This window comes from Physeter macrocephalus, chromosome 21 (genome assembly GCF_002837175.3).
Source record: "Physeter macrocephalus isolate SW-GA chromosome 21, ASM283717v5, whole genome shotgun sequence".
Classification (NCBI taxonomy): Eukaryota; Metazoa; Chordata; class Mammalia; order Artiodactyla; family Physeteridae; genus Physeter; species Physeter macrocephalus.
The window spans coordinates 121,419,861-121,442,962 of NC_041234.1; the positions used below are offsets into that span (position 1 = coordinate 121,419,861).

Below are 23,102 nucleotides of genomic sequence, written 5' to 3' on the forward strand. Positions count from 1 at the left end.
GAGCTGCGAGCTAGACTACGTGCAGCGCGGTAACTCCTCCGCGAGAGGCCTTCCGCGCACGCGCGTTCCGACGCGCCTGGGGGGCGGGGCCGCGGGGTTAGTGACACCGCCCTTGGCACCTTGTGAAGCGGCTGCGCGCGGGGAAGGGGACTAGCCGCCCCGCGCCCCGCCCCGCCCCGCCTCTTCCGCCGCCGCCGTGGGAATGGAAACATCTATCCCACGTGCCGGAAGCCAGCTAGCGCCGACGGCGGCGCGCCACTCCGCGTCCTACCGAACCGAGCACCTACGGGTGTCATCGCGAGACGAGCTCGCCGAAATGGCCGCAACCAGTCAAGGTAAGGACGGGCGCGCGCCGGTGGCGCCGCGAGGAGCTGACTTCCCGGGCTCCGGAAGGGGACGGGCTCCGCGCCTCCCAGGCCCAGCAGCGCCCCTGGGGGGCCCGAGCGCCGCAGGGGCGGGGAGGGCGCCCGGGGCTCGTCTGTGGCCCGGCCGCTTCCGAGGTCCGGCCAAGGTCAGTGGCCGGGCTGGAGCCGAACTTGCCCTCGGTGTTGTCTTCGGCCGGGCTCCTCCGCCTTCCGGCCCCGCCCCCGACAGCCTCGGCCTGGAGACATTTTGTCCCTGTTCCCGGAAGCACTCTGGCACCTTGAGACTAAGGCAGCTACTTTGTCCTTTTGGACTGTCATTTCAAACACACGGCCGGCGTCTTTCCGCGTGCAGGCCGCCTCTACTTGCGCTATTGATGGTTTTGAAAGAGTACACGTGGTATGGTTCTTGGAAATCGCCTATTTAGTCCGCGTAGTGAAGGGAAGAGTCCGTGAAAAAAAAAAAGCCTGTAATAGAATACACAGTGGACCACGTCTTTCAGTCGTGCTTCTTATCCTGCTTCTTTGAATGCTCCAGGCTATGTTCAGTTCAGTACTGGCTCACAGAACCATTATCGAAAACTCAATTATATAAATTTAAGATTACATAAAGTATGTTAGAAACAGTGAAAATGCTCAAAATTCATTTCTTCCTTATTGTTTGCCATGTTTAGTTATTATCTGTATTCTTGAGGTTATGGACATCTGTTGTGTCTGTGTGGTGGAAATAACGTAGCGTGAATAAGCCGCGTCTCTTGCCAGCTCCGCGTTCAGCGCTATCACACTTCAGTGACGTCACACCCTGGATGTTGGTATACACTACTAGTCAGCCCTCCCCCCACCCCACCACGCTTGTGAAACGTTTACCTGGGGACCTCACTGGCGGTCCAGGGGTTACGCCTTCGCCTTCCAGTGCAGGGGGTGCAGGTTCCATCCCTGATAGGGGAACTAAGGTCCCACGTGCCTCCCGGCCAAAAAGCCAAAGCATAAAACAGAAGCAATATTGTAACAAATTCAATAAAAACTTTGAAAATGGTCCAGATTAAAAAAATCTTAAAAAAACCCAAACCGTTTACCAGCACACCTGAATTGAGGTGACTCAAAGGTGTTGGAATGCACAGTGGAATTATTTTCCTGCAGAGCAGACTGCCCTTATTTAGTTAAAATGTGTAGGTTGCTCAGATATTTGCACCTAGGAAATTGCTGGGAGAAACTTTGAGGCTGACATTAGGAATTTCAATCTTTATCATATTGATGATCACATAATACTGTAATCATTGCTTTCCTGGGCTCACAAGCAAGGCTGCTGACTGGTCGGTATAGTGTTTAGCAGTGTGTGTTGAATGACTGAGTGACTTTGGGTGAACTCAGTGTCTCTGATTTGATCCTTTTTGGCTGAGCCCTCTATTGAACTAAGGAGCTTGTTAAAATGACATTAAAACAAAACTCAAAACTCATTCTTGTTTTCAGTGATGTTCTTTAACCCAGGGAGAGAGTTTCTTCTTCAACACAGCAGTAATGTTTTGTGGTTACGTTAGAACAAAAATTTCCATTTAACTACTTGTGAGGTCATAAAAGGCCCAGTTCCTTAAACATCCATATTTTGGTTTTGCTAAATTGGTATCTATGGTCCATCTTGAATTAATTCTTCAATTATATTTTGTGTATTGTGTAAAGTAGGGATTGAGGGTTTTTTTGGTTTGTTTAGTACACATACCTAATAGCTCTAACACAATTTGTTGAAAGGACTTTCTTTCCCTATTGAATAACTTTGGTGCCATGTGAAAATCAAATGATTGTATGTGTAGATCTGCTTCTATACTATATTCTCTTCCACTGATATATTTTTATATGCTTAGGACAGTTCTACACTGTGTCAAATAGGGTACTTTTATAAGTCTTGAAATTAGTTACCTGTGTGTTACTGTAGCTTTATAAGAATTCTTGAAATTCTTTGAACTTTGTTGTTTTTTTCCCCCCACAATTGTTTTGGCCACTGGTGGCACATCGTATTTTCCTAAGTGATTGCAGCAATATCTCCCCATTCCACATGCTGTTTTTTTCCATGTGACTTTGACACTTCTCCTGCTGAGTACTGGGGTCTATATTCCCTCTTGAATCTGAGCGGAAGTTTGTGACTGCTGCGACAGAATACAGTGGAAGTAACACTGCATGGCTTTGGAGGCTAGGTCTTAAATGGTAATATAGCTTCTGTTGAGCCCTTGAGTTTCCTGGCTCTCTTACTCCCTTTCTTGGGACAGGCACCCTTGACCCTAGCCACAATGCTGTAAGGAAGCCCAGACTAACCCAGAGCAAGGCAGCTTGTATGTGTGAATGTAGTAGATGATTCCAGACGCCTGCCTGTAATTCTTCCAGCTGAAGCCACAGACATCATGGAACAGAGATGAGCTGTATCCTGTCTGAATTCCTGATCCATAGAGTCTGGGAGCATAGAAAGTGATTGTTTTGCTCTGTGAATGAAGTTTTGGGGTAATTTGTTGTACAGCCATAGTAACTGGAATGCTACTCTAGGTCCTTTGTACTTCCATATAAATCTTAGAGCCAGCTTCTCAATTTCTAGATAAAAACTTACTTTTTGATTGAGATTGCAACTCTGCAGTGTTGCCTCATTTACAGTGTAGAGTTCTTTTGCCTCTTTCACTAAATTTATGTTCCCACAGAGAGAGGGATTAGACATTTTGTTAACTCTTTCCCTTTTTGGGCAAATAAATCACCCTCTGAGCCTCTACTTCTTAATTACAAAATGGAGTTAATAAATAGTACCTTGTTCTGTACCTACTTTGTTCTGTGGATTTAATTATATATACATGTTTATTCCTTAGCACATTGCCTGGTAAATAGGAACAGCTCAATTAAACGTTACCCCTTTTTAAAACATCTTTATTGGAGTGTAAATGCTTTATAGTGGTGTGTTAGTTTCTGCTTTATGACAAAGGGAATCAGTTATACATATACATATGTTCCCATATGTCTTCCCTCTTGTGTCTCCCTCCCTATCCCACCCCTCTAGGTGGTCACAAAGCGCCGAGCTGATCTCCCTGTGCCATGCAGCTGCTTCCCACTAGCTATCTACTTTACATTTGGTAGTGTGTATATGTCCATGCCACTCTCTCAGCTTACCCTTCCCCCTCCCCGTGTCCTCAAGTCCGTTCTCTATCCTGCCCTGCCACTAGGTTCATCAGTACCATTTTTTTAGACTCTATATATGTGAGTTAGCATACAGTATTTGTTTTTCTCTTTCCGACTTACTTCACTCTGTATGACAGACTCTAGGTCCATCCACCTCACTACAGATAACTCAATTTCGTCTCCTTTTATGGCTGAGTAATACTCCATTGTGTATATGTGCCACATCTTCTTTATCCCTTCATCTGTCGATGGACACTTAGGTTGCTTCCATGTCCCGGCTATTGTAAATAGAGCTGCAATGAACATTGTGGTACATGTCTCTTTTTGAATTATGGTTTTCTCAGGGTTACCTCCTATCTTTATTATCACTGGAGATACACATAGTACTGAGAATTTGTGAATTTGTGGGCTCTTGAATAGTATTGAGTTACTCCTGAAAAGGAGAGGCAAATGAAGAAAAGGCATTTCATTTAGGATGCATTATTAAGTATTTCCCAGTTTTTCCTAGGTCCTTTTGGTTGTTTTTAAAATTCAGGGGAAAAACTAGAGTACTGATTCTAAATTGTCTAGGTTTTTTTCCTCTGAGATATTTGTTGATTTTACTCTGATTTTCAAAAGTTGCTGGTCAGAATTTCAGAGTCAGTTTACTCTTTAAAATAAATTAATATTTAGATGTCCTTATTACAACTGTCTCTGTTTCCTTAAAAATCTCTTAATCTAGGTTAGGAATGTTAGTGATTTATTGTGAAAGTAACTTTTCTTATTCAGTATATTAATTCTTGTAGGAAACTTTGAGGGAAATTTTGAGTCACTGGACCTTGCAGAACTTGCTAAAAAGCAGCCGTGGTGGCGCAAGCTGTTTGGGCAGGAATCTGGGCCTTCAGCTGAAAAGTATAGCGTGGCAACCCAGCTGTTAATTGGAGGTGTCACTGGATGGTAAGTGATGTAAAAGATGTCCAGTATCTTTTTTGCATGACTCAGTGTTGGAGTTATAGGAACCATCTCTTTTAACCAATGAAAATACATTGACTTGTGAAATTATTCACTTAATGAATAGTATACATCTAAACATAATGTTAAAGTGCTATTTAATGGTTACACATAGTGAGTGTTTACTACATGCCAGGTACTATGTTAGATATTTATATAGGTATCTCATTTCCTTCTCACAACTCTGAAATTGTTATTGTTATTATCTATCCTCATTTAATAGAAACTAAGGCTTAGAAAGGTTTACTTGACCAGGGCCACATAGTAAGTGCTTTCTATCACTGTAGATCGCTTTGCATCTTCTAGAATTATATATAAATGGAATTATACAGTATGTATTCTTTTTTGTCTGGCTTCTTTCACTGAGCATTCGAATTTCGAGGTTCATCTGTGCTGTTGTGGGTATCACTAGCTCATTCCTTTTTATTGCTGAGTAGTAGTTCACTGTATGGATGAACTAGTTTGTTTATCCATTCCCCTTTGATGAATATTGGTTTGTTTGCACTTTTGGGCTAAAATGCTGTTAACATTTGTGTACAAGTGTTTGTATGAACATATGCTTTCATTTCTTTTGGGTAAATATCTAGAAAGAGTTAGGCTGAGTCATAGTAGTTGAATGTCTTAACTTTTTAAGACCCTGCCAAGCAATTTTCGAAAGTATTGTCTTACATCTTACATCTCCCCTAGCAGTGTATGAGGGTTCCAGTTTCTCTACCTCCTTACTAACACTTGGCATAATGTCTTTTTTTTTGAAGTATAATTGATTGACAGTGTTATATTAGTTTCAGGTGTGCAGTGTAGTGATTCAGTATTTTTGCAGCTTATACTCCATTAAAAGTTACTATAAGATAATGGCTATACTTCCCTGTGCTGTACAATATATCCTTGTTGCTTATCTATTTTATACATAGTAGTTTGTACCTCTTACTCTCCTCCCCATCTCGTGCCCCTCCCCCTTCCCGCTCCCCACTGGTAACCACTAGTTGGTTTTCTGTATCTTTCAGTCTGTTTCTGGCATAATGTCTTTTTGGTTACAACCATCCTAGTGGCTGTGAAGAGATATCTCATTGTGGTTTTAATTTACATTTTCCTGATAAATAATGATGTTGAGTATCTTTTCATGAGCTTATTTTTGCTATCCATATGTCTTTGGTGAGGTATCTGTTTAGATATTTTCTGCATATTTTATTGAGGAGTTGGTTTTCTCTCACTGCTGAGTTGTGAGAGTTCTTTATGTATTCTGGATAGAAGTCTTAGATATGTGATTTGCAAATATATTCTTCTACTCTGTAGCTTATTATCTTGACAGTGTCTTTCAAAGAACAGAAGTTCTTAATCTTGACATACAATTTATCAACTCTCTGTTTTATAGCTCTAGCTTTTGGAGTCATGTCTGACAATATTTGCCTAATCCAGGGTCACCAAGATTTTCTTCTATGTTTTCTTCTATATGGTATATAGGTTTAGATTTTTCATTTAGTTCCATGATCCATTTTGATTTACTTATTGTATATGTTGTAAGGTAGGAATCCAAGGTCTTTTTTTTGCATATGGATATCTGATTGTGCCCACATGATATGTTGAAAGACTATACTCCTCTACACTGAATTGCCTTTGTACTTAATGGTGAAAATCAATTGACTATATGTCTTCTTTGTTAAACTGATTTGTCTGTCTTGGTGCTAATATCACACCATTTTGATTACTGTAACTTTATAATAAGTCATGAATCAGGTAGTGTAAATCTTACAACTCTGTTGCTTTTCAGAGTTGATTTGACTGTTCTAGGTACTTAGCATTTTCATATGAATTTTAGAATCAGCTTGCTGCCGATTTCTACAAAAAGCCTGGTGAGATTTTGACTGGGATTGCATTGATCCATAAACATGGTTTATCTCTCCATTTGACCGCACCACGCAGCTTACAGGATCTTAGTTCCCCGACTAGGGATTGAACCCACACCCTCAACAGTGAAAGCTCTGAGTCCTAACCACTGGACTGCCAGGGAATTCCCTGTTTAGGTTTCTTTTAATTTCTCTCAACAATGCTTTGTAGGTAGGTCTTTCACATCTTATATCAGATTTATCCCTAAATATTTCATATTTTTGATGTTATTGTAAATGCTATTACTTTTTAAATTTCACTTTCTCATTGTGCATTGCTTATATTATAGACGCAAGAGGGAAGAGATATGGGAACATATGTATATGTATAACCGATTCACTTTGTTGTAAAGCAGAAACTAACACACCATTGTAAAGCAATTATACTCCAATAAAGATGTTAAAAAAAAGAAATGCAATTGATTTTTGTATATTGATCCTGTATATTGCAATCTTGCCAAAGTCATTTACTAGTTTGCAGAGTTTGGGGGTCCCTAAGACTACCCTCATGTTTGATAATTCCCTAGGAGAATCCACAGAACTCACTGAGAGCTGGTATACTCATGGTTACGATTTTTTTTACAGCAAAAGGATACAGATTAAAATCAGCCAAGGGCTTCCCTGGTGGCTCAGTGGTTAAGAATCTGCCTTCCAATGCAGGGGACATGGGTTTGAGCCCTGGTCTGGGAAGATCCCACATGCCGCGGAGCAACTAAGCCCGTGCACCGCAACTACTAGAGAGAAGCCCACGTGCTGCAATGAAAGATCCCACATGCCACAATGAAAGATCCCAAGGGCCGCAACTAAGACCCAACACAAGCATGCATGCATAAATAAATAAATAAACAAACAAACAAATAAATAAATAAAAAAAACAAAATCAGCCAAAGGAAGAGGCACATGGGGCAAAGTTCAGGAAAGTGGAGTCTGTATGTTTAAAATGGGTTTTTGGGGACTTCCCTGGTGGTCCAGTGGGTAAGACTCTGCGTTCCCAATGCAGGGGGCCCGGGTTCAATCCCTGGTCGGGGAGCTAGATCCTGCATGCATGCCACAGCTAAGAAGTTCGCACCGCATGCCGCAACTAAGAGCCCACGTGCTGCAACTAAACATGCTGCAAGGAAGATCCCCAGTGCTGCAACTAAGACCTGGCGCAGCCAAGATAAATACATACATACATACATAAATATTTTTTAAAAAACAGTTCTTTAAAATGGGTTTCTTATAGGCAGCATATAGGTGGGTCTTCCTTTTTTTAATCCAATTTTACAATCTTTTCATTTTAATTAGGGTGCTTAGACTATTTACCTTTAAGTTTATCTTTGTTATCATTGGGTTTAAATTTACCATCTTGGTGTTCTGTTCTTTATTTTCTTTTGGATCAAATATACGTGTGTGTAATAAAAATAGGTATACCGTGTATGTGTGTATATATATATATTTTAAATTAAGGTGAAATTTACATAACATGAAACCAACCATCTTAAAGTGTACAATTCAGTGGCATTTAGTACATTCACACCTTTGTGTAACCACTGCCTCTCTCTAGGTTCAAAACATTTTCATCACCCCAAAATAAAACGCCATCCCCGCTGAGCAGTTACTCCCCATTCTCCCCTCTCCCCAGCCCCTGGCAACCATCTGTCTGCTTTCTGTTTCTATGGATTTACCTATTCTGGATATTTTATATAAATAGAATCATACAATATGTGACCTTGTATGTCTGGCTTCTTTCACTGAGTATCATGTTTTGTTTTGGTTTGGTTTTTTGGGACCACACCGAGTGGCATGTGGGAACCTAGTTCCCCGACCTGGGATTGAACCTGTGCCCCCTGCAGTGGAAGCAGAGTGTCTTAACCACTGGGCCGCCAGGGAAGCCCCCAGAGCATCGTGTTTTTGATGTTCATTCACGTTGCAGTGTGTGTCAGGACTTCTTTCCTTGTTATGCCTACATCTCCCCAACACTTATTATTTTCATTAAAAAAAACGTTTTATTATAGCCATCTTAGTGGGCATGTCATGGGTGTGAAGTGGTGACTAACGATGTTGAGCATCCTTTCATGTGTTTGTTGGCCATCTGTACATCTGCTTTGGAGAAATTGAGTTGTTTGTCTTTCTGTTCTTGAGTTGTAAGAATTTTTTATATGTTTTTGATATTAGATTCTTACCAGACATGATTGCAGATATTTTCTTCTATTCTTTAAGTTGTCTTTCCACTTTCTTGATAATGTCCTTTGATGGACAAAAGTTTTTAATTTTGATGAAGTCCAGTTTATTCGTTCTTTTTTGTTCTTTTGTTGCTTGAATCACGTATTTTTCATAATTCTGTTTATGCCCCTTCTTGGTTTATTACCTATGTCTCTTAATTGTGTAATTTTAATGGTTGCTTTAGGGTTTATAGGATGTATCTTTTACTTATCACAGTCTATCATCAAGAGATATACCACTTCATGTAGAGTGTAATGCTCTTACAACAGTATACTTCCGGGACTTCCCTGGTGGTCCAGTGGTTAAGACGCCGCCTTCCAATGCAGGGGGTGTAGGTACAATCCCTGATCAGGGAGCTAGGATCCCACATGCCTCACAGTCAAAAAACCAAAAACATAAAACAGAAGCAGTATTGTAACAAATTCAATAATGACTTCAAGAATGGTCCACATCAAAAAAATCTTAAAAAAAAAATAAAACAGTATACTTCCATTTTACCCTTTTACCCTTGGTTTACATTGAGAAATACATTTAACTTTTACATTTTTTCATTAAATACTTAATTCTTATATTTTTAAATAATGAAAATGAAACCTTTCATATTTACCCTGATAGTTTATTTCTTGTGCTCATCATGCTTTTGTGTGTATCCAGATTTCCATCTGGTATCATTTTCCTCCACTTTTAACATTCTTTGTACTTTTGGGCTGCTGGTGATGATTTATTTTTCAGCTTTTGTATATCTGAGAAAGGTCTTCATTTCATCTTTGTTTTTTGAAAGATATTTTTACTGGGTATAGAATTCTAGATTGACAGGGTTGTTTCTTCCCCCAGTACTTTAAAAATGTTCCATTATCTTTTGTCTTGCATTATTTTCTATGAGAAATGTGCTATCTCTGAATTTTATTCCTCTGTACCTAATATGTCCCTCCCCCCGCCTTTCAGGCTGCTTTTAAGATATTTATCATTTGTTTTGTGTTTTGAGTTCATTAAGCTGTTTAGATCTATCAATTTACGGTTTTCCTCAAATTTAGAATATTTTCTCATTATTTATTCAAATATTTTCTATCCTTCAACAGTTCTAGTTAGACATATTACACTGCTTGAAATTTTCCTGTAGTTCACTGACACTGTTTATTTTCTTAACTTTATTTTGAGATAACTAGATTCACAGGTGCTTGTTAAAAATAATCCAGAGAGCCTGTGCACCACAACGACCGAGCCTGTGCTCTAGAGCCCACGAGCCACAACTACTGAAGCCTGCGTGCCTAGAGCCCGTGCTCCACAACAAGAGAAGCCGCCGCAATGAGAAGCCCACGCACCACAGCGAAGAGTAGCCCCTGCTCGCCGCCACTAAAGAAAGCCCGCGCGCGGCGGCGAAGACCTAACGCAGCCAAAAATAAATAAAAATAAATAAATAAATTTTTAAAAATGCAAGAAAAATAAAAAGATCCAGAGAGCCCATCCTGCAGTTTTCCCCATTGTATAACTATTGTTCAGTATTACAACCATGTTCATGTATTTTTCTGTTTCATTTTGATAGTTTTTATTGCTATGTCATGTTTACTAATCTTTACTTCTACAGTATCTAAACTGCTGTTAGTTCCATCAAGTATGTGTTCATCTCAGACGTATAGTTTTCATCTGTAGAAGTTTGATTTGTATCCTTTTAAAATACGTTCCTTGTCCCTACTTATTATGCGGAATCTTTCCTCCAGCTTCTTGAACATGGAATACAAGCATAATAACTTTTGATGTTTCTGTCAGCATTCTGTCATTTGTGCCATTACTAGGTTGCTTTCAGTTGATTTCGTTTTTCATCATTATGGGTCTGTTTTCCTGCTTTGCCCACCTGGTAGTTTTTAATGGGATGGTAGTATTGTGAATTTTACCTTATTGGGTGCTAGATATCTTTTTTATTATATAATTGAGTCTTGATTCTTGTTCTGGGACACATTTACACATGGCTTTAAAAAAATTCCACGTGTGTTCTGTACCTTACTCTATAGAACTAATTTTAAAGGTAAAATTAAAAGAGACTGAGAAGAAAATTGCTGGAGTTTATATATACTTCATTTTTTTCTCCCAGATTTCTTTGGAGGGGAAAAACACCTTTATCCATGTTAGGTTTTTGAAAAAAAGATTGGAGAAATAAGAGCTAGTTAACGATCCAGTTGGTTGCCTTTATCATGAATGAATCTTAGCTGCAAAATGTCAGTTAATGCCTTCACGTCAGGGACTTAGGGCCAGTGGATACAGGGTACAGGCAGTTTACTTCAGCTTATAATCACATTTAAGAATTAAGATGAGTCCTAACGGTTTATTTACTAGTCCTATCACTCCTCCAGTTTAGGAGTCCCTTCTGAGATATACCTAGCTTTTGTTTAAAAACATTTAAAATCCTTGTGAGGTCCTCCATGCAATGTTTTATTGATATTGATATATTTTTTCTCCTACTGAAGTGTACCAAGCAGCAGGTGGTAGAAAATGAGGGCAGAGAGGTGAACGGAGCCTAGATGTAAGTGTAGGGCTTTATAAGCCATCTTCAGGGCAGAGTTGCCTGTCAAGAGCCATGTGGTAAGTGTTTTAGGCCTTGCCAGTCACCTGCTCAGCTCTGCTGTTGTAGTGAGAAAGCGGCTGTGGACAGTATGTCAGGAGTTGGTGTGGCCGTGCGCCTGTGAAACCTGGTTTACAGACAGAGGCAGCAGGCCAGCTGGGCTCTCCCCCCATGGTTTGTTTGCTGGCCCTTGTTTTAGAAGGACCATATGTTGAGAATAGACTCCAGGGGGCTAAATGGAGGCCAGGGGACCAGAGAAGAAGCTCTAACAGTGATGGCACTGAGAGCCTGTCCCTTATCCCGTGCGGCCACTCTGGCCTCATACGCGGTCATGTGTTCACTCGCTTCGCCAGGAGTTCTCAGGGCTGCCCCCTCCCAGCCGCCATTTCCCTTCCATATTGCCGACTGGAGTCTCTGCTTTATCCTTTCCTTTGTTGATCCATTCTCCACAGTGTAGCCAGAGTCATCTTTTAAAAACACGGCTTGGGAGTTTAAGGGATTTGCTCAAGACCACAAAATGAAGTGAGTAGTAGAGCCAAGATCTGAGTCAGCGTCTTTCTGAGGCCGGAGCCTCTGCCGTTTCCTTGTTCTGGAGGGGACGGGCTGTATGCCTGGGGTAGGAAGGCGGTGGATCATCCCAAGGTAAGTAGGCTCTGAATGTTGTTGGAAGTCCATGCTTGTGTGTGTCTGACAGCTTGTTAACTTGATTTTTGTAGGTGCACTGGTTTCATATTCCAGAAGGTTGGAAGGTTGGCTGCCACAGCTCTGGGAGGTGGATTTTTCCTGCTTCAGGTCTGTATGTGGAGGCTTTCCCTGGCCGTCCTCACACACAGTCTGGGCTCTTTTACTTTAGACGGTTTCACGTACCATTTGAAATGCTAGTAACCTTTTGAGTCAGACTTCTTCAGTTACTAGGTGGATTACACTTTGTCATTTATAACATGGGGACACGTGCATATTCCTTATCATAGCTCCCTTCCAGGGTTTACAAGACCACTTGGAATATGAAGCAAGTGTGATTTCAGAAATCCCAGGTGTGATGCAAGTGCCCTGTGATATGATTTATTCTTAGACACTAAGTCGATGAGAGACATGAGGTCTAAATGACACTGGTCAGATGGCCTCTGCTGGCCCTTGGCGTGGAGTTTGTTTTTGAGCCACTGGCTGCTGGTTCCCTGAGGCTGCTGTCTGTGTACAGTTGGTTTGCAGACTTGACTCCACATTGGAATCACCTGGGAATTTTATAAAACACTGATGCTTGGCGCCCGCCCCCCACCTCCGTCTGATTTCACGGACGGTAGGCCTGCTTGTATATCGGAGTATTTTTAAAGTTGCAGGTGATTCTGAGGTGCAGCCAAGCTGGAGTGTCCGGATCCGCAGCTCTCTGTCTCCTCTCGAAGGTAGCAGCCCTCATTTTAGCAAGGTCGTCCCACGTTAGAATCACAATTTGAGTGAGTTGTCCAGATGCGTCAGGTGAAAATGAAGTGTGTGAAGAGGCCAGAAGAGGCCCGCTCATGACTGGTGGGCCGGGGCGGGTGTGGTACAGCATCACTGCCTCACAGATGCTCTCAAAACCCAATGCTTGAAATGACCATCTTTTTATCATCTCAGTTTCTGTGCGTCAGCAATTCGGGGAGGGGAGGGTGGGCGCTTGGGCTGGCAGCCTCAAGGGGTTCTAGCCAGAGGTGACTGGAGCTGGGTGAGCAGGGAGCTGGGGCGGGTCCAGGCCTCTCCCTCCCCTCCCTCACTCCGGTCTCAGCTCCTCTTGCGGCCTCAGTGCTCCAAGCGCCCTTGTTTCAGAAACATGGTGAAAGCTGCCCGCCCTTTTCTGCCCAAGCCTGGGAACTCCTAGCATCACTGTGGCAGCATCCTGCGTGTGACTAGCCAGGCACCAGCAGCTGCCCCCGGGCCCGCTCCCTGTGTAGTTCCTTGGCTCCCTCCCTGTGGCTCTTAGCAGACAGGCCCCTCCTCGCCCCTCCCGTTGCCTTCTGGGTTGCAGTCACCTTTCCTTCCTCGCACCCCTTCAGATGCAAGTGCTGTGACAGCTCTCTTGCACTAGACCCTCAATCCTGTTCTATCCCTGTGGTTTCCCTGAGTATTGCTTTGAAATTGCTATGAATTGTATTCATATTGCTTTGCAATGCATTAATCTGAGTGCACCCTCTGTTTCTTTTGGGCGTTCTGACTGACAGAAGCAATGGGCATTAGAATAATCTCCAGGAAGGACCCTCGCACTGGGATTCTGGTATTGCTTGGGTCAGATGTGCAAGGGGTGCAGTGCAGGTGGGACATGGGGGTCTGTGCTGTGCACGCATGTGCCCTGTCACCAGGGTAGTCACCATGTTGGGAGATCAGGGGTGTGGTTTGACATAAGGATCCAGTTTCCTGTCTTTCATCTGGATTATTGTCCCAGCAGCATTTAGTGAATAAGTCTTCCTTTTCTCAGTCTTTGTACCGTTGCCTTTATCATACGTCAGAGTTCATATATGTGTGGCTCTGACTCTACTTTCTGTATATCTACTGAGCCTTGATCGTTGGCAAGACAGGTTCCTCCTCATATTCTTCAGGATCGTGTGGCTGCTTTTGTACTTTTGCTTCTCCATCTAAATTTTAGAACAGGCTTGTCAATTCCTTTCAAAGATTCTGTTTACATTTTGATTGGGGGACTTCCCTGGTAGTCCAGTGGTTAAGACTCCGTCCGCGCTGCTATTGCAGGGGGCACGGGTTTGATCCCTGGTCGGGGAACTAAGATCCCGTGTGCTGCACGGTGCACCCAAAAAGGGGAAAAAAGGTAAGAAGAAAAATGTTTGACTGGAATTGCATGGGAACCATATATAGATAACTTGGGGGAGAATTAATATCTTTTATGATATTGTATCATCTAGCTGTGAACACAGGCTTTCTCTCCATTTATTTGGGTCTTCTTTAATGTCTTTGCCTAGACTTTTATTACTTTTTCCATACAGAGCTTGTCCATCTGTGGTTCAGTTTTATTCCTCGATACCTCATAAGAGCTTTAGTTGCTCTTGTGCTTTTCCCCAGGCCCTCACCCTGAGCCCTAAAGATGTCTCCCAGTTGGACTCAGAGTGATACAACTACTGATGTAGAACATCTTTTCATGTGTTTATTTACTGTCCAGATCTCCTTTTGGTGAAGTATCTATTCAGGTCTTTTGCCCGCTTTTAAATTGGGTTGTCTGTTTCTGTACTTTTTATTCTGTCCTATTAATCTGTGTGTCTTCTCCAATACCACACTGTCTTGATTGCTGTAAAATCAGGTAGTGTGATTCCTCCAACTCTGTTCTTTTTCAAAATCGTTTTGGCTGTTCTAGTTCCTTTGTCTTTTCATACACATTTTAGAACCAGCTTGTTTACATATCTATAAAACATCTTGCTGGGATTGGGATTGCAATAACTCTGGCTTAATCATTTCTCTTTGAGTTGTTTCTTCAACAGACATTTTGTAGTTTTCAGTGTACAAATCCTATATGATTTTTGTTTAGATTTGTACCTATTCGATTATTTTGCAGCTATTGTAAAATCATAAATTTCATTTCCATTTCCAATTCAAATTGCTAGCATATAGAAATACAATTTATTTTGTGTGTTTATCTTGTAGTGTACAGCCTAGCTAAACTCGCTTTTTGTGTGTAGGAGTTTTTGTTTGTTTTTTGTTGGATTCTTTGAAATTATGTAGACAAACATGTCTACAAATAGTGACATTTTGACTTCTTCCTTCCTGATCTGGACGCCTCTTACCTTATGTTCTTCCTTGTTGCACTATGACTTCATTTCCAGTACCGTGTTGAATAGGAATAGAGACAGGAGACACCCTTGCCTTTTTGTTAACATTGGATGAAAGTATTCAGTAAGTAATTCACCAGTAAGTATGATTGACGTTAGCTGTATGTGTGTAGATGCTCTTTATCAAGTTGAGGAAGTTCTCCCTGTTTCTGTTTTTCCAAGAGCTTTTACAGGAATGTGTGTTGAATTTTGTCAGAATGTTTCTGAGTCCTACCTGAAGTCTAGGCCAGGTGATACCTTAGCAAATATGGGAAATACAGGGCTCTGGGCTTCTCCAGTTAGATGCTCTTGTTTTCTTCAGAGCCCCCAAGTAGCTGTTCAATGTAATTCGTCCTGTGGGAGAGACAGGGTGGAGTAACAGAATCGGAACTTGAATGTAGTGTACGAGCTTTGAGATTCAGTTATGTTGCTACAAGTACTGAGCAACATCTTGTTGTGTAAACATGACACCATTTGCTTATTCATTCATGTGTGGACGGACATTTGGTTTATTTCCAGTAAAGCTGCTGTGACAAGAGCTGCCATCCTGGGTGTAGCATGATGGCACGCGCCGTTTCAGTGTTGGCGGATGATGCCAGACCGCTCTCCTCAAAGGCTGCTGGCAAACGCTCGCAGCAAGGCTGTGATGGGAGTGTCCATTTCCCACGTCCTTACCAACACCGTATATTTTCAGTATTTTCATCATCTCCAATCTGATAAAAAGAAGTATAGTAACTCATTAATTTTAGTGTTAATTTCCTTGATTACTTGTGAAGTTCAACTTTTCCCTTTTGTTGGCCACTTTCTTTTGTGAGTTGCCTTTACCCGTTTTTCAAATGGGTTTTTTTCCTTACTGATCTCTAGAAGAATTTCACTTTTTATAAGTATTACTGTTTTGTTTATCAGCTATATTGCAGATATTTTCTCCAGCCTGGTTTGGGTGACTGATTAGCTGGTTGGTGCTGTTAACTAAAAGAGAGACTAGAGGGAGAGCAACAGCGCAGGGGAGAACTGACTAGACAGAGGAGAAGAATTTCAGTTTTAGGTAGCTATCCAGGGAGATATGATTTATCATATCAGCAATTTGGAGGAGAGAAGTGATACACATGGAGGATTGACTGATGGCCTATTCAGTCTCTTCGTTCCCCGGGGAACCCTAATCCATCAGGAAACTCCATGTGTGAATGAGTTTTACCCTGTTCGCACGTGCTTTATGAGCTCCCTCTCGCTGAGCATGTGTGCGCGCGCCTGCTGTCTGGAGCAAGGGAAGCAGGCACGCTCGGTAGGCATGTTTGGATGTGCTTCCCCCTTACAGGAGATCGCTCACGAGAAGAAGTTCACATTGTTGGGAGACTCAGGCTTATGTAGCCTTTAAGGTTTCTTTACCTTACATCTTGACTTCCAGTTCTGATTTGCATTTACCATTTAATTCTTTTAAGCTAACTTAAAATTTTATAGAGATGGGTAAGAGTATAAATAAAGTAAAAGAATTGCCAGCAGTCATCGAAGGCCAGTGTGTGGACTTCTGTTGCCAGGCATAGGGCCTTGCACATAGGGTGGGCGCGGAGTAGATGTGGAGTGAATGTCATTGTAATACGAAAAGCTGGATGGCAGATATCGCCAAAGATAGAAACTCAGAAGGATTTTTGGTAACATATTTCAGTGATTTATCCTGTGTTTCTCCTTTCTTGCTGTCGTTTTTTAAACGAAAGCTTGCCAACCATACTGGCTACATCAAAGTGGACTGGCAGCGGGTAGAGAAGGACATGAAGAAAGCCAAGGAACAGCTGAAGATCCGCAAGAGCAACCAGATACCTACGGAGGTCACAAGCAAAGCAGAGGAGGTGAGACTTGTTGTGTTCACATCAAAGTGGACTGGCAGCGGGTAGAGAAGGACATGAAGAAAGCCAAGGAACAGCTGAAGATCCGCAAGAGCAACCAGATACCTACGGAGGTCACAAGCAAAGCAGAGGAGGTGAGACTTGTTGTGTTCATCTGCAGCGTGTGACGGGTGCAGACAACTTTGTGTGTACAGAAATGGGGCAGACACACCAATCTGTCAGCCTCAGATGGAATAGCCCCACGTCAGCGGCATTTTAAAAGGTTAAACCTGCAAGGACCAAGGACCGGTAGGTTTGGTGACCTTTATTGCTGAGTGAGAGTGCAAAGTGCTACAGGCACATACGTGGTTTGAGCATCCCTTGAACAAGTTCTTGTTGGGATGGGAGCAGCAAGTGAGGAGGAGGAGGATGTACCTTTTACAGCCACTCTGATCATTTTGAGTCATATTTTTGTCTCCATACACACACATCTCTGAAATGTCCAGAATGTGTAGCCCAGGGGTGGACAAGCTTTTTTGGTAAAGGGCCGGATGGTACATGTTTTCAGCTCTGTAGGCATTGTGATCTCTGTCACCACTACTGAACTCCACCGTGTACCATGAAAACAGCCACAGACGAGGGGTAGGCAGGTGGGTGTGGCTGTGTTGCGATGAAAGTTTATTTAAAAATAGGTGACTGGCTAGATTTGGCCCATGGGCTGTAGTTTGCTAACCTCTGATCTAAGGCATAAAATCAGGTCAGATTATACTGGAGGGACAGGAGAATGGCTTCTTTTTTGAAATGCTGTATTTTGTTACTTCTTTATTACCTTTGGAAAAATGTCAAGTGTCCCAAAGATATAAGTGCACTTAACCGGGGAGAAATAAACCAGGACCAAGGTGTCAGGAAGGTGCCTGGTTAAACCTACAAGGACCACGAGAACAGGAACCAGGAGACAACAAATATTAGCAGATGTCTGCAAGTTGGAAAGCAGATGGAAGAGTGGTAGATGACTTAGCAGAGGGACTTCCCTGGTCCGGTGGCTAAGACTCCACGCTCCCAGTGCAGGGGGCCTGGGTTCAATCCCTGGTCAGGGAACTAGATCCCGCATGCCGCAACTAAAAAAAAAAAAAAAAAAAGATCCCCACATGCCACAACTAACAGCCTGGCGCAACCAAATAAATAAATATTATTTTTTTAAATGACATTCCCTTTAAAGAAGAAAAAAAGAAAAAGAGGATTCTGTGTAGTGGTGAGTGCTCAGCCACAGGTGTCCACTGCCAGAACACTACTCAGCCATGTAAAAGGACGACATTTTGCCATTTGCAGCAACATGGCTGCACCTAGAGATGATCATACTGAGCGAAGCAAGTCAGACAGAGAAAGACAAACACCATATGATATCACTTATATGTGGAATCTAAAATATGACACAAATGAACCTATGAAACAGAAGCAGGCTCACAGCCATAGAGAACAGACTTGTGGTTGCCAAGGGGGAGAGGGGTGGGGGAGGGAAGGATTGGGAGTTTGGGATTAGCAGATGCAAACTAGTATATACAGGATGGATAAACGACAAGGTCATAGTGTAGAGCACAGGGAACTGTATTCAATATCCTGTGATAAACCATCACGGGAAAGAATATGAAAAAGAACGCATACGTATGTAGAACGGAATCACTTTGCTGCACAGCGGAAATAAACACAACATTGTAAATCAACTACACTTCAATGAAAAAATGAGCACATCTTACTTCATGTAAATTATACCTCAATAAAGTGTAGTAACATGGAAAAGTTCAAAAAGAAGAACAAAAAACCCCTCAAATAAATAAATTTTTTCTAAAAAAAGCTGTCCATTGTCCAGAGTGGAATGCGGCATTTGTGCACTTAGATAAGCCCTTCCTCCTCCCTCACTCCCTCCCTCCCCTCCCTCCTCAAGCTCAAGGTTATGAAACTTACACTCTTCTCACTTCAAAAATTTTTTTATTTTTCAGACGTTTACAGAAGTAATACATGATTGTTGAAAACTTCTTTAATGATACAGGAATGTATATAATAAAAAGTATAAGGTTAATGTTGGATCAGAACCACCTGTTGCCTTACAGTGGGCACTTACTATAAACTAACCAGAAGGTTTGGAATTGGTTCATTCCACAAATGTTTGTAGTGTCCCTCTTTGTGGCCTGGCCCTCTCACAGGCCCCAGGGAGAGTGGCTGGTTCCCCGAGAGCCCGTAGTCGTATTTGGGGAGCAGGAAATGAAAATGTTCAGGTCAGTGTTTAGCAGCAAGGAGGCCATTGGTGATTTCTGCGAGAACAGTTACAGGCGGGGGGTGGAGTTGAGAGCCAAGGTGTAGCGAGTTGAGCAATGAGTAAAGACGGTGAATGCAGTTATGTCGGGAAATTGTGTGATTTTTGTCATTCCTCCTGAGGGCAGATGGCAAGAGACAATGCGTCAAATAGGGAAATATAGTTCCAGCCAAGTTGGGGAGGAGTGAAGACACAGGCACAGTGGGAATGAGGGGGCTCGAGGGTCCCAGGAGGCTGGGTGGTGGAGTGGGAAAGGTCGGGGTGGGGTTAGGGAGATGAACCCCTGTACTTAAGTTCAGGAAACCAGTAGGCCATGCTACAGGGTGTATTCCCCTCAGGAATACTTTTCTGTGGTAGCACGTGGGAGAAAGTTCCCTCCACGCTCCCAGTGCAGGGGGCCTGGGTTCAATCCCTGGTCAGGGAACTAGATCCCGCATGCCGCAACTAAAAAAAAAAAAAAAAAAAAGATCCCACATGCCACAACTAACAGCCTGGCGCAACCAAATAAATAAATATTATTTTTTTAAATGACATTCCCTTTAAAGAAGAAAAAAAGAAAAAGAGGATTCTGTGTAGTGGTGAGTGCTCAGCCACAGGTGTCCACTGCCAGAACACTACTCAGCCATGTAAAAGGACGACATTTTGCCATTTGCAGCAACATGGCTGCACCTAGAGATGATCATACTGAGCGAAGCAAGTCAGACAGAGAAAGACAAACACCATATGATATCACTTATATGTGGAATCTAAAATATGACACAAATGAACCTATGAAACAGAAGCAGGCTCACAGCCATAGAGAACAGACTTGTGGTTGCCAAGGGGGAGAGGGGTGGGGGAGGGAAGGATTGGGAGTTTGGGATTAGCAGATGCAAACTAGTATATACAGGATGGATAAACGACAAGGTCATAGTGTAGAGCACAGGGAACTGTATTCAGGTGGTGGCGAGGGGGGAGGGGGGGGGGGGAGGGAAGGATTGGGAGTTTGGGATTAGCAGATGCAAACTAGTATATACAGGATGGATAAACGACAAGGTCATAGTGTAGAGCACAGGGAACTGTATTCAATATCCTGTGATAAACCATCACGGGAAAGAATATGAAAAAGAACGCATACGTATGTAGAACGGAATCACTTTGCTGCACAGCGGAAATAAACACAACATTGTAAATCAACTACACTTCAATGAAAAAATGAGCACATCTTACTTCATGTAAATTATACCTCAATAAAGTGTAGTAACATGGAAAAGTTCAAAAAGAAGAACAAAAAACCCCTCAAATAAATAAATTTTTTCTAAAAAAAGCTGTCCATTGTCCAGAGTGGAATGCGGCATTTGTGCACTTAGATAAGCCCTTCCTCCTCCCTCACTCCCTCCCTCCCCTCCCTCCTCAAGCTCAAGGTTATGAAACTTACACTCTTCTCACTTCAAAAATTTTTTTATTTTTCAGACGTTTACAGAAGTAATACATGATTGTTGAAAACTTCTTTAATGATACAGGAATGTATATAATAAAAAGTATAAGGTTAATGTTGGATCAGAACCACCTGTTGCCTTACAGTGGGCACTTACTATAAACTAACCAGAAGGTTTGGAATTGGTTCATTCCACAAATGTTTGTAGTGTCCCTCTTTGTGGCCTGGCCCTCTCACAGGCCCCAGGGAGAGTGGCTGGTTCCCCGAGAGCCCGTAGTCGTATTTGGGGAGCAGGAAATGAAAATGTTCAGGTCAGTGTTTAGCAGCAAGGAGGCCATTGGTGATTTCTGCGAGAACAGTTACAGGCGGGGGGTGGAGTTGAGAGCCAAGGTGTAGCGAGTTGAGCAATGAGTAAAGACGGTGAATGCAGTTATGTCGGGAAATTGTGTGATTTTTGTCATTCCTCCTGAGGGCAGATGGCAAGAGACAATGCGTCAAATAGGGAAATATAGTTCCAGCCAAGTTGGGGAGGAGTGAAGACACAGGCACAGTGGGAATGAGGGGGCTCGAGGGTCCCAGGAGGCTGGGTGGTGGAGTGGGAAAGGTCGGGGTGGGGTTAGGGAGATGAACCCCTGTACTTAAGTTCAGGAAACCAGTAGGCCATGCTACAGGGTGTATTCCCCTCAGGAATACTTTTCTGTGGTAGCACGTGGGAGAAAGTTCCCTCTGGGATGGAGGTCGATAGAGCACATGCATGGGAAGCTGTAGGAATGTGAGAAGATAAGGTCTCAGAGGAGGGTGTATGGATAGGTGGACAGACGCGCGGGCGGGAGGAACGTGTGGACAGGTTTGGAGGAGAGACCAGTTTACCGAATGTGGTGCCTTCTCTCTTTGCAGAGTCCTGTCTGAAAAGCATCCCTTGAATGTGATCACTGTGCGCTAGCACCCCGCCACTACCTTATCCAAAGACATGTCATCTCACCTTCTGATCTGCGTCCTGCTTCCTAATAATATCCTCAGCAAAGTAATCCATTGTGCTATCTTCTGTTCCTAGGTGGTGTCGTTCGTGAAGAAGAATGTTCTAGTGACTGGTGGATTTTTCGGAGGCTTTCTGCTTGGTATGGCATCCTAAAGAGGATGACTTCACTTCCTTATTCCTGGTTTTTCCAGCCAGCAGCCTCTTCACTCCATCATAGGATAGCAAGTCTCTCCTCTTCGTCCTCTTCTCCCTCGCCTTCCTTCCTGCCATGGCGTATCTGAATGGCTTCTGTAGGCATCTGTTGGTACAAGTGGATAACAGCCCCACCATGACCTTGACGGCAACGGAAGAGACAGTGGACATTGACTCTTCTCCCAGCACACTCCCCCTTGACTAATCTGTAGGTCAGCAGGAATATTCCTTTCTCCCCTATGTTAAGATACTTACCAGAACATGGTACAAGGTGGCTCACCATGGAGCGTGAGTGGACCCTCAGAGGTTGTCCCAAACTTGATTTGGAAAAGAAATAAGCGTATAAGATACCTTACTATGTTCTGCGTGGAAAGGAACTGAATACATTTGCCTTTAAGCGTGAAAGATTTTGGTATCTTGGTGTCTACTTTTGTAGTAGATTTTAGGTTACAGAACGAGAACTACTTATACTGGCTCTAATTATCCTGACAAAATGGCAGCATGTGCGCTACAGTTGAAATATCGGCATACGGATTGAACTTGTTCTAAAGATACATATGCTGAGCTGAAGGTATTGTGGGAAGGCCTTTAGGGAAACCAACCGATAGATACATTTAGGATGGTCAGACGTAGTGAATCACTTAGAGGCATTCAGGTATTATCTAGGGATGTTTTCCACCATACAGGATAATGCATCTCATGATGGTTTCCAAAGGATTTATTTATGGTAAAATAAGTGACTTCAGGTGGAAGAGGGAAGGCGCTCTTGGATTTTTATTTAATAGGAAAGGTTTTAAGCTTTGAAATGTGAAATATTCTTTACCTCTTGTCAAAACATCAGGGGTAGCCGTAGCTCCTCTGTGCCAATTCTACTATTTCTTTATCCAGTTAGTATGAAATATATAACATTTGAACCAGAGTTTTTAAATGGTGGCATTCCAAGCATTAAGAATTGAGAACAGTAGCAACAGCACATGTGAAATAAATTATTTTCATCATCAAAGGTAATCTGCTGTCTCAGGATGACCCCAAAGCTTTGAAATGTGAAATATTCTTTACCTCTTGTCAAAACATCAGGGGTAGCCGTAGCTCCTCTGTGCCAGTTCTACTATTTACCCAGTTAGTATGAAATATATAACATTTGAACCAGAGTTTTTAAATGGTGACATTCCACCCATTAAGAATTGAGGACAGTAGCAACAGCACACGTGAAATAAACTATTTCTGTCATCAAAGGTAATGTGCCGTCTCAGGATGACCCCAACTCTTAGAGTTTCTCTTTAAAATAAAAGTTTATAGATATACCCATGCTTAGAAACTTAACACATTTTTCTGTAATGGCCTTCTGTTGTACCATCTAGAATACCCACTGCAGGAAGGCAAGGCTTGTGTCTTCACCATTATATCCATGGAGCCAAGCACTTAAGAAGTACTCAGTATCTGTTGAATATATG

At 42.5% G+C, this 23,102-nt stretch overlaps 1 protein-coding gene across 1 annotated transcript; it reads left to right on the forward strand.

The window, feature by feature from the left end:
• The first annotated feature begins 126 nt into the window (after positions 1-126).
• FUNDC2 (FUN14 domain containing 2) lies at positions 127-22,520 on the forward strand. The gene is made up of 5 exons (XM_007119280.3): positions 127-335; positions 4,298-4,448; positions 11,864-11,939; positions 16,642-16,773; positions 21,532-22,520. Exons 1-5 carry the CDS (start codon positions 203-205, stop codon positions 21,607-21,609), a joined length of 570 nt encoding a protein of 189 aa, XP_007119342.1. The 5' UTR covers positions 127-202; the 3' UTR covers positions 21,610-22,520.
• The last annotated feature ends 582 nt before the right edge of the window (positions 22,521-23,102 follow it).

Bases quoted from the DNA above. Each gene is read 5' to 3' on its own strand.
- FUNDC2 (XM_007119280.3), top strand. From the start codon at position 203: ATGGAAACATCTATCCCACGTGCCGGAAGCCAGCTAGCGCCGACGGCG. The intron at 4,449-11,863 runs GTAAGTGATGTA...TGATTTTTGTAG, and splicing joins ATTGGAGGTGTCACTGGATG to GTGCACTGGTTTCATATTCC. The intron at 16,774-21,531 runs GTGAGACTTGTT...TTCTGTTCCTAG, and splicing joins TCACAAGCAAAGCAGAGGAG to GTGGTGTCGTTCGTGAAGAA.